Here is a 12,118-nt window from a genome sequence, read left to right on the forward strand (position 1 = left end):
AAATAAATAAATAAATAAATAAAAATAAATAAATAAAATTCCTTTACTTTTTCATGAATGGATTTGACTGTCTTCTCATATGGTTAAAGGATGATTTCCCTCCCTTAGCTGTAAGCTGTTTTTTCATTTCGTCAGCCCTTTTCTTTTTCCTTTCTTTTCCTTTCCTTTCCTTTTCTATTCTTTCTAACTGATTATGAATGATCTAAAGTTACAGAAATATGATCTGTGATTTCTTGGGGTTGGGCATAGAAGGGAAATAGATTATGAGGCTGTACATCAGAATGTTTCAAGATGATGTGAATATTCTGTATCTTGAATGTGGTGATAGTTTCACAAGTGTGTATATATATATATATATATATATATATATACTTGTTGGATTTCATCAAATTTTAAATTTCATTGAATGTATTTTAAAGGTTGTACTTTATTTTCTATAAACTATGTCTCAATAATGTTGCTAATTTAAGAATAAAAATAATATGACATTGCATTAGACATGAGTATATCTTGAAAAATGCTAAAATATAGATATGTACCACAAATAATTACTGTTAGGTAAATGCTATGTTAGAACTTCAGTCGAAAGGTTTACATGTTATAGCATGCTATAGCACACTGCTAGTGACCGAAAACGAACCCTGTGGCAGAGTCTGACTTGATGCTCTCCAAATATATTTCCATTTCTTTGACTTGTAGTAAACAATATTTCCTAGCCTTCTCATATTAACATTAGACCATGTGATTAGTTTCTACAATAGCACAGGATAGAAGTGATGTGTCTATTCTGTGCTGAGGCTCCTAAGACCGTATTGGTTTCCTTATCTTCTATCTTTACCCTCAGCTGTCTGAATGCTGAAGGTCCAATAAGGAACTACAAAGATGTGGGACAATGGGATCATTAGGTGAAAGAAACCATAGTTTCTTAATTACTAATCACAAAATTGTACTGTAGTAAAAGTGAAAGATGCTTCTTTATTTTGTTAAACCACTGATATATCTAAGGCATTCAGTTTTCAAATTATTATTATTTTTTTAGTGATAGTGATACTTAATTGAATAAGGAAACACTCAATTTTCTGTCTTAAGGATAGGATAGGGATTAGCTCAGTCTACTCCAATAGGGGATGGACATTCAATATGCCCAGCCTGTAAGTAACTGACATCTTATTTGAGGCAAATCATGAATGAAGTTCCTATTTGAATATAAACATGAAGGAAGTCCCCCAGCAATATCAAATTAGTCACAATAGAGTACAGAGGGCCAATGTATAAGAAGCATGTTATAGTGAAGAGAACCAGGCTTAAAATACAGAAAGGAAAGGCAGTTTTGGAAACATACTATCTGGACAAATAGAAAGCACTATTTTGACAAATGGAAGCACACAATTTTCACAAATAGTCAAAGAACACCAGGAAGGAAGAAACAAATATAATTGCAAGTAGAAGTAGATATTGAGTTTGCAACTTTATGCATGATAATTTTATCTCCATACCTACCTAGAAGTAGCTGAATTAGGAAAATAACTTTGACAGGAAAGTTTCTTTTTTTCTTTTCTCTCTCTTTCTTTCTTCAATAATTTTGTTTAAAATGCTTATTTTTGAGGTAGTTTACATTTTGAATCAGTCAGATACTTTCCCTGATGCCTGAGTAGATGCCATAACATAAAGCCATCTTGATTTTTGTCAGCAGACACGACATGCTTCAATTTCCACAAAATTTAATCTAGAAACAGAGCTCTCTACTTCTGAAAATGGATCTCACCACCTAATATATTTAAGAACCAAGCATACCACATTCATTTGATAAAACATGTGACACATTTTTCCCAAGGTTGTGGATGATCTAGATCTGGATGAATTACAGAATGAAAGTAAGAAAAGCAAATCCACACCAATTATTAAAGGTATGAAAACTAATAGAAAGATTTTTAAACTTTTTCCTGAAAGTAATACTAGACAATGAAGTGGCATTTCTCCACCTAGGGACTCCCCCCAAGTGGGGGAGCTTTTTGCCCAGAAAGGCCTGAAGAGAAGGACAGGTCATCTACAGAGAAATTTTTAAAAAATAAACTCAAATGATTGCTCAACAGAAGAAGTTTCCTGGAAATCAAAATGATACACGAGAGAAGATGTCCCCCAGGATGAGCATGATGACTTCCTATTTAAAAGCAACTAATGTTTGAAGCCAGCAATAGTACTGTAGAATTACAGTGAATTACTGACAGAAAAAAATAACTTAAAAATTTACAGTTTACAAAACACCTACTCTCACATAGATAGCTTCATGCAAATCCATAAAGGTAAGCTATAATTGTGCTGCTAGACTATTTTATTTAAGGATACTTCTAAATTTGAGGCTCAAGAGACAAAGAACAAAATAGAAAAGCATAAAATTTTGATATCTTTATCTGAAAATGAGTTAACTCTTGGGGAGGAAATATTTTTCTCTATCCCTCAAGATCCTTCTGGCTGGCCTAAGAGAAACTGACATGAGACGGATTAAGAGAAAAGAAAATTTAATTCTGTGTGCACAGAAGCCCAGTAAATAAATTGAGACCTAAAGAAATGATCATTTTGCTTTTATGCATTTTAGACAAAGGAATTCCAAACAGAATTTGGGCTGGGGTCGTAATTAGTAAAAGTAACAAGATTTGTTTAAATAGGTTTCTTCCACCCTGAGTTCCCTATCTCTGAAGATAAGAATGTCTCTCTACATCCTGCTACAGCTCCTTTCATATGGGAAATTTATTTCCTGCTTTCTGGAGACAAAAGAAGGGTATGTCAGGGTGTTCTTGCACTGGCTGTTTCTTAAGGAACTTTAATACAAAATAATCATTATGCCAATTTGGCATATTTTGAGGCAGCCTGCCCTGCACTCCCCACTACTTAACATAATCCATATAATTCTTACCTTTCTTAATGATAAAGTAATATTAGATATATGTACAATAACAGTAATTATTATATTTATTATAAAGATTATTCATTTAAGATAATTTTGAAAACTAGTTGTAATGGAAATGGGAAGAATGAGAGAATTCGCTCAGTTTTATTTATTTATTTTATTTTTAAAAAAATTTTTTGCTCAGTTTTATTTATCAAAGTATTAAGGCAAAAACATCAGTTGACAGGGATATAAGGTGGAGATGGGAGTAGTGGATTTGATGAAGTAGGAAAACACATATTTGTTTTGGAAAGTTGGAGAACAAATATTAATAAAGTGTAATGGAATTGTTAAGCAGTATTGACTGTCTAATATTAGATGACAATATGAAGTGAAGTAAGACAGTGTGTGTGTGTGTGTGTGTGTGTGTGTGTGTGTACGCGCGTGTGTGTTAGTCTCATTCTAATGCTCTGACCATTTGCATGCTCAGAATAAATAATAATTAGGTTTAATAAAAGTTGCACTTTAATAGGTTACATTAAAAAAAGGGATATAAAGAAAGGGAGTTGCATTTGGTTGCAATGGAATCTTACATAGGTAAGGAGCAATATATGGAAAAAGATTGTGATGAATGGGTCATTTTTATTGATTGGATTAAAGTTTAATTGATATTTATCATGCATTGCACAGGGTGTGCTAATAGGGAAGGTTATTGAGCAGCATGATGAGATTAATGTTTTCAATATTTAGCAGAAGTGATGGGAGAGGTGCATAAAGTAGAACAATAATATTGCATATATTTATTCCCTCAGGAACAAAGGATTGGCTTAAGAAATTGAGTCTCATTGGAATATAAATGGGAAAATTTAAAACTCATTTTGAATAAAAATTAAACAAAATTTTAAGGGAAAATATTTGAATTGAAAGAAGATGGAATAACCCAACCAATAGAGAAAAAAAATGATGAACCCAGACAAAAGCAATAGAAAAACAATTCCACTTTTAATAGGGGTGAAATAACTACATATTATTCCTGCACAATATGCTGTAAATAACAATGCACACTTCTCATTATCTCTAGTATTATTACATGCAAGTATAAAACATATATATTAGGATTTTATTTCTTGAATTGATTTTAACTGCACATCAGTTCATTTCTGAGGTTTCACATATCATTTCCTAGAAACAGAGCAAAGTAATGATGGAAATAATTTGAGATTACATAAATACATTCATGCATCTACTCTAGGTAACAGGAGAGAAAAATGTGGTTCAAAAATGTTAATGAATCAGGGCACCCGTGTGGCTCAGTTGATTAAGCTTCCGACCCCGATTTCGACTCTGGTCACGATCTCAGGGTCACGAGATTGATCCATGTGTCCAGCTCCACTCTGGTGCAGAGCTTGCTTGAGATTCTCTCCCTCTCTCTCTCTCTCTCTCTCTCTCTGTTCTCCCTCCCCTCCAACCCTGCTTGCACTCTCTAAAACAAACAAACAAAAAATGTTAGTGTATTAACTATCTTGAATTTACCATATCTGCGGATGGAGAACAAATTAAAAACAGAAATTTTGAATATAACCACCATTGTGGAGTTTGTTCTCTTGGGATTTTCTGATATTCCCAATCTCCAGTGGATTCTTTTTGGGGTATTTTTAGTCATCTACCTAACTATCCTGATGTGCAATAGCATCATAATATTGATAATAAGAATTGACTCTGCTCTCCAGACCCCCATGTATTTTTTTCTTAGCAATTTTTCCTTCTTAGAAATCTGTTATGTAACAGTCACTATCCCAAAAATGCTCATGGACCTATTGACCCAGAAAGGAAATATCTCTTTCTTTGCCTGTGCTGCACAAATGTGTTTTGTCCTTATGTTTGGAGGCTCAGAGTGTCTTCTCCTGACAGTGATGGCCTATGACCGCTACGTGGCCATTTGTAACCCTCTGCACTATACTCTAGTCATGAACCAGAAGGTCTGTATCCAGTTGGTGACTGCGTCCTGGATCAGCGCGGTTCCAGTTGTAATTGGGCAAACATGCCAGATTTTCTCGCTGCCTTTTTGTGGGTCTAACACAATTAATCATTTCTTCTGTGACATCCCCCCAGTACTCAAGCTGGCCTGTGGGGACACATTTGTGAATGAGATAGCAATCTATGTAGTTGCAGTGGTCTTCATCATGGTTCCATTTCTGTTGATTGTTTTCTCCTATGGCAAAATTATATCCAGCGTTCTGAAATTGTCATCAGCCAAAGGGAGAGCTAAAGCCTTCTCTACCTGTTCTTCTCACCTGATGGTTGTAGTTTCGTTCTATGGAACGGCTACCATCACTTATTTACGACCCAAACCAAATCAATCTGAAGGAGTTGGGAAATTGATCTCTCTTTTCTACACTGTTTTGATCGCAACATTGAATCCCATTATATATACTCTGAGGAACAAAGACATCATGGTAGCACTGAGAAAACTACTAACAAAATTATTAACGGGACTCAAATACTTGAATTTACAGAATTTGCTTATAGGTTCCTCATGTAGCGGCAACAGAAAAAAAAGTCTTCTGGTTTTATTCCTCAATAATGATTATTAACGCCGTCATAGCATCTTCGTATTATGTTAAGGAACCTTAGTTTCATAGGATTAAGTTAAGGGCTTCTGTATAATCAAAGCACAAATTATGTCAATTGCAACAGTCTAATCTGAAGATCCATCTGTCCTCTACTGTGAGCTAGTGAGTTAAGAGGTTGCCTGAGCAATACAATGATAGTTAACTCGGTGTGTCTTATAACCAAGGATTAGGGTCATGTGCTGTGATCACTTTTTTTTAACCTTCCCATTCCTTCAGATGTATTTGCTGCCATTCTTTGTACCTATGATTGAATTTAGCCAATGACAAAACCCAGCAATAGCCAAGATGGTGGAAGCAGGAGAATCTTAGTATTTTCTTTGCATTTGCCCTTCTTTCTATCTCTTGTCACTGTCCATACTGCTTTAAGACTACAAATCCTGAGAATTTTCCCCTTTACTCTGGTGACGTCATTCCCTCCCTTTGTAGCTTCAGGTTTTGCTTGGATAATATCTATTTAGTATTCTAAATCTCTGGAATTTTCACTATAAACTATCCAAATGAATGTGTAGCACATTGAAATGTTGGTCCCTCTAAAATAAATATCCATTTAGAATCTGCAAATGTGCCTTATTTGGAAAAAAAGAAAAAAGACTTTGTGGATGTAATCAAGTCAAGGAAATGAGATCACCCTGATTTAAGGTGGGCACTATATCCCTTGACCAATGTCCTCAGACAGAAAGGTAAAGGAAGTTTAAAAAATAGAGTCACAGAGAAGAACGCCATGTGAAGGTGGAGGTAGAGATGTAAGTGATACAACCAAGAACCAAAAACAGATCAAGAGCCACCAGGAGCTGGAAGAAATAAAGAATGAGTCTCCCTTCGGTCTTTTAGAGGGAATGAAGAGAGACTGCCAACACTGTGATTTTTGGAGTCTGGACTCTAGAACTGTGAGAGATTCAGTCTTTGTTGTTGTAAGCCATTCAACTTATGATATTTTGTTACTATAGGTTACTAGGAAAGTAATGCACCATGGAAATAGTCTTTTCATTGAAGTGCTTCTGTTTGAATCCTCTGGAATAAATTCTGTATCCTTCCTGGGAAGTAATTTGGCATTTTTCTTTTGAATTAAAAATCAAAATACTTATCCTTTTATTTTAAAAACTGTATCAATGAAAACTCATCTTGTAGAAATAATATTTTCCAAGAATAATTATTGCCTGTATTTGTTTAAGAATTTTTATTAAGTGTGTTTGTTCAAGAGTGTTTATTAAAGGTTTATTTTATAGTGCAAAAGAAAACAAGAAGCAAAGGGAAGGTGCTCTCAGTTGGAACGTATTAAGACACTGGAGTACATCTACATCATATAGTAAAACACAGCCTTCCAAGACAATGTTTTAGAGCCCCTTCACTGAAGAAATTCCAAGCTTTCCTGACATGTGAGAAAGTAAATGTATGTATAAAACATAACTATGTTTATAAAACGAAGAAGGTTAGCATTCCATTATCTCATACAATATTTTACATGTGCAAGTCGATAGTGGGTGTTATGCATATTAGCCCACTTTGTATTTGGGAGGGTGTGGATTTAAGGAAAATATTGACTTCCTTACACTGCCAGGATTTCAGTGATTTCTCATTTTTTATTATATTTTATTTATAGTTTGGATGTATTACAAAAAGAATGGAATATGTAAATTATGAGAAATAATAACTTTTTACTCGGTAGACATAAAACTCATAAAAGAAAACTCTTACATTACTCCCTTTCTTATTGTTACTGAAGTCTTAAAGAATATTTAGCATCTAGCAGAGAAATTTCAATATCAGCCAAATCATCTTAGATTTTTGAAAGAATCAACAGATTTTTTTATTAACTAAAAGGAATTGGGATATATAACATTTAGGGTAATTTATTTTAAAAGTAACTAAAAGAAAATAAAAATAAAATTAACTAAAAGGCCTTTTACAATAGATGTAAAGATGGACAAATCTAAGATTATAAAACTGGACATAGTTAAAAATAAATGCCTGTCAGTCATCATTGAATGATGATAATAAATAAGACAATCTTCAAATCAAAAAAGGAAGAAAAGAGAAAAATGTCAATGAGTATAGAATTAATGAAGGGATTCTCAGGATTTGACAAATCAGAAAGATAATATAGAATACAAAATTATACAAATATTAATAAATAGAACTTTTTGGACTTTTACAAATAAAATAAAAAAATGAATGTGCATGATTATCAGAGATTAAATAGATGGTAAATTTATAAATTGGGCATTACTCTCTTTCAGTACTAAAAACGATGTATAAAAATGCTTTTATGTACTTGTGACAATAATAATTTGCAAATTGAAAAAATAAGAGAATAAAAAAAGCAAAAATGTAAATCTTCCAAAGAAACCTAAAAATATTGGAAATTAAATCTCATTAAATAAAGCTTATATGAAACATCAAATTAAGACTTAATGACAATAAAAGAGTTAATTTTTTGAGATTTCACCATATTGATCCAATTAAGAAATTATATATTTCTGAATATGCCAAATCATTAATCAAATATTTTCTATCCATGAAAATAGTTATTATTAACCCTAAAAAAAATAAGCACAGTTGCATTCTTTTCTCCAGTTTGATGATGGAAGGATTCATCAGACTCCACAGAATGTACTCACACAAGGATTTTATTTAAAGGCAAATAATATGTACCAGTTTCCACCATTTCCAACACTCCAGCCCTGGGCTGCAGGAAGCCAAAAGCGTTCCTTGCCTCCTTCCTTCTTCCACTTCACTCATCTTGAATCTTTGCTACTTTTTCTGGATCAGACAGCTATACCTGGATTTTAAGGACTTATGTCATTAGGTCAGCCCACTTGGATAACCTCCCTAATTTAAGGTCAACTAATATTTCACCTTAATTACATCTGCCCAATGCCTTTACAGTTATTTTAGAATCATAATATAATTTATTGCAATTATAACTCAAAGAAAAAGGCAAAAGATTTTCTCGAAATTTTTTGAAAATCAATCGAAAATGTATCTTACTTTCATTTAAAAATTTAGAAACTGAGGCAAGCCTGGGGAGTTTTGTCTTGGAACCAGAGGGAGAGAGAGAGAGAGAAAAGGGGAAAAAAAGAAAGAAAGAACATGAGCCAAACATTTCATTGCAAATTAGAACGTGCCATGGGAGTAAATTGACACGTCTCAGTTATATCCAACAGATAATTTTCACACAGATTAAGGAAGTAGACTGGAAACCATAGCAGCCACTGTAGTTTTTTTTTTTCTTCTGATAAATTTTCTATTTAAAATATTTATTTTGAACACAGACTGGAGGTATAAATTGAAATAGAATGCTTATTTTGGAGCACCTGGCTGGCTTACTTGGTTGGGCGACGACCTTTGGCTCGGGTCATGATCCTGGAGTCCCGGGATCGAGTTCCGTGTCGGACCCCTTCTCCCAGCTCAGTTGGCCTCTCCCGCTGAACTTCCTCCCTCTCATGCTCTCTCTCTGTCATTCTCTCTCTCAAATAAGTAAATAAAATCTTTTTTTAAAAAAGAAAGAACACTTATTTTGGACAACCATTAAAAAATGATTAATTAGGGGTGCTTGGGTGGCGCAGACCAGATAGTTAAGCATCCAACTCTTAATTTCAGCTCAGGTCATGATCTCAGGGTTGTGGGTTGGAGCAGAGTCTACTTGTCCCTCTCGCTCTGGTCCTCTTCCCCTTCATGCATGCTCATGTTCTCTCTCTCTCTGAGATTTCATCATATAATAAATAAATAAATAAGTAAATCTTTTAAAAAATAATTAATTAATATTCCAGTCAGGATTGTGTCAGTTAAAAGGAAAAAAAAAGGAAAATTAATAAATCACAAATAAAACACACACATGTAATAATGATAGAAGTCTAGTGTTGCTATATTCAAGGCTCAGGTGGAAGATCAAGGGAGAAACATTAAGAAAACTGGAGATTAAAAAAAAGGGTCTCACATGCACGATTTGAGTTTGGATATTCTCCAATGAATATTAATGGACAATTAAGTGGTGCTGCTTTCTCAAGAGCATTCTTGCTCCCTGCCAAGATCTGGTATGGGGGTAAGGTGGATGACCAGGGGGCCTGAATTCCATAGGGTGACTGTCCATAAGAATGCCTTTGTCCAGAATGTCTGGAAAAGCAAATTAGAATGAATGGTAAACAAAAAGTTAAGATGATACATGAAAAAGAAATAAAACCAGTAGAAAAAAAGGGATGTTTTTATTTAAAAGAAACTTGGTATTTTGAAAGCATGTATATTTTGAAATAAATATGAGTTTCAGTTATGAGAGAAAAGATAAATTTCTTATTAAAACAAATTTCTTGCATATATATGATTATATACATATTTGTATATATTTATATTATATATTATCTATATAATATATATAAAATGTATTTACTTAAACTGTCCTGAGGGAGGAAAAAGCAGGCATAACTAAACCTAGAAGAGAAAGTATGAATTATTTTTTGTCAATTTCATTTTGTATTAATATTCTTCACTTATTTTAGAACACTATAAAATTCAAACCTAACTAATATATGTTAACGATGTTGATATGCTTAGGATTTAGCATACATTCACCTTTGGATTCAGTTTTGCTCTTTGATGCTAGGATATCAAATGCTGGAATTTGAATGGAGATAAATGATACATATTAATTCCTCAAACTCCTCTAGTGGATAGAAAATGGTTTAAGCTAAGAGCATAAATGAATAATTTCACTATTTTCACAGATGGAACACAAACACACACACACACACACACACACACAGAAGCAAATCTCACTTCAATGATGGAATTTGTTGTTTTGGGATTTTCTTGAATTCCCAATCTGAATGTTTCTTTTTGTGATATTTTTCTTGTCTACGTGATAATCTTTATGGGAAATGGTATCATTATTCTCATAACCAGAGTTGACCAGGTTCTTTATTTTTTCCTTCCTGAAAATCTGTTATGTATTTGTCATTCTTTGTAGAATTCTCCTAACCTTTGGATTCAGAAAAGAAACATTTCTTTTTCTGCTTGTGTTACAAAAATATGTTCTTTTTTTATGCTTGGAAACATAGATTGCTTTCTCCTGACAGTGATGGCCTATGACCACTATATGGTCATTTGTCATATTCTGCCAAGTCCTCTAATTATGAACCATAACTCTGTATCCAGCTGATGTTGACTGACTCTTGGATCAGTAGAGTTCTAGTCAAAATAGGGAGGACATGCCAGATTTTCTCTACCATTTTGTGGGTCTAACCAAATCAGCTACTTCTTCTGTGACATTCCCCCACTACTCCAACTGGCCTGTGGGGACACTTTCCTGGATGAGATGTTGGCTTTGACAGTCACTGTGCTCTTTGTTATGATCCATTTTCTGTTGATACTTGGATCCTACAGTAAAATAATCTCTACCATCCTGAGGTTGCCATCAGCAACAGGATGAATCAAAGCTTTTTCCACCTGATCATCTCATGTCATAGTTGTGGCTTTATTCTACAGGTCTGAAATTGTTACATATTTATGACCTAAATCCAAACATATTTTTCAGAACAGACAAATTTATGTCTCTTTCTATACCATTGTCATTCTGATGTTTAACCCCATGGTATACACTCTGAAGATAAGGATTCGTAATGACCTTGAGAAAATGGCTACCTTAATGTTTCCTGCATTAGTGAATGATTTGAACTAATTTATGTTTTTCCACTTCATTTTGCTGTTGTCTAATCAGAAGTTGTTTTGTAGCTTACTTTCCTGCTTGAATATGAATTGACTATCTTTACTCATTCTTGAATTTGGCATTTTATGTTGGACTTTCTGGTAGCAGGGTTATATCCAAAGTAGTTGTATTTAAAACTAGAAATGAATTTTTCATTAAATTTCATATTTGGTGGACTAATTTCTGTCAACACAAATTCAATACTGATCTGAGATTTTACTAAAATATATAGTACCTTTTATCTAGTAATTCATGTTCCAAATTTTTCCCTAAAATTCTTAATGTATATTCTAGTTCCTGTCCCTCTTTATCATTATAATTTTCTTAAAAAATCAACTAGCCAAGATTAGTATATATGGGAAGCTTTTAAAGAATATTTGTTGAAAGACTATAGAATATGGACACATCTGAACATGTACAAGTTTTTACTGCAGACTAGTGTAGAAAAGATGGCCTTTTAAATCATATTGATTTAAATGGATGTAAGTGTGGAAAGGAAAGAAAGAAAGAAGAAAGAAAGAAAGAAAGAAAGAGAAAAGAACTTGACCCTTACTTCATGTCATCTATAAAAAAAAATTCTAGATACTTTAAATACTTTGAATACTTTGATACTTTGAATACTTTGAATACCTTTTCAGTAAAACGGAATTTGAAATGCAACACAATGAATCTTTTCAAAGGTAATGGATAATTATCTTTTTGACCTTGGATGAGAAAAATATTTTAATAAAATTAGCAGCCATAGTGGAAAACACTAATAAGTTGAACTGCATAAAATAAATACTTCTTCGTCCAAGGGAGCCATTCAGAGAGACATTTTTCAACACGAGGGTTTCAAATGCATCATATATAAAGAAGTGTTCCAAATTACAAACAAAGGAAATTCAGGAGAAAAATTGA

General features: G+C 33.3%; 1 protein-coding gene and 1 pseudogene across 1 annotated transcript; both read left to right on the forward strand.

The window, feature by feature from the left end:
- Positions 1-4,413: 4,413 nt before the first annotated feature.
- On the forward strand, positions 4,414-5,481 carry LOC112829724 (olfactory receptor 10AG1-like). The gene has a single exon (XM_025879442.2). It carries the CDS (start codon positions 4,432-4,434, stop codon positions 5,479-5,481), a length of 1,050 nt encoding a protein of 349 aa, XP_025735227.2. The 5' UTR covers positions 4,414-4,431.
- A 4,732-nt stretch (positions 5,482-10,213) lies between these two features.
- LOC112829725 (olfactory receptor 10AG1-like) lies at positions 10,214-11,159 on the forward strand (annotated as a pseudogene).
- The last annotated feature ends 959 nt before the right edge of the window (positions 11,160-12,118 follow it).

The sequence above is a fragment of the Callorhinus ursinus genome, unplaced genomic scaffold (genome assembly GCF_003265705.2).
Source record: "Callorhinus ursinus isolate GAN/ISIS: 27379988/994484 unplaced genomic scaffold, GSC_fseal_2.0 scaffold21, whole genome shotgun sequence".
In the NCBI taxonomy this organism is placed as follows: Eukaryota; Metazoa; Chordata; class Mammalia; order Carnivora; family Otariidae; genus Callorhinus; species Callorhinus ursinus.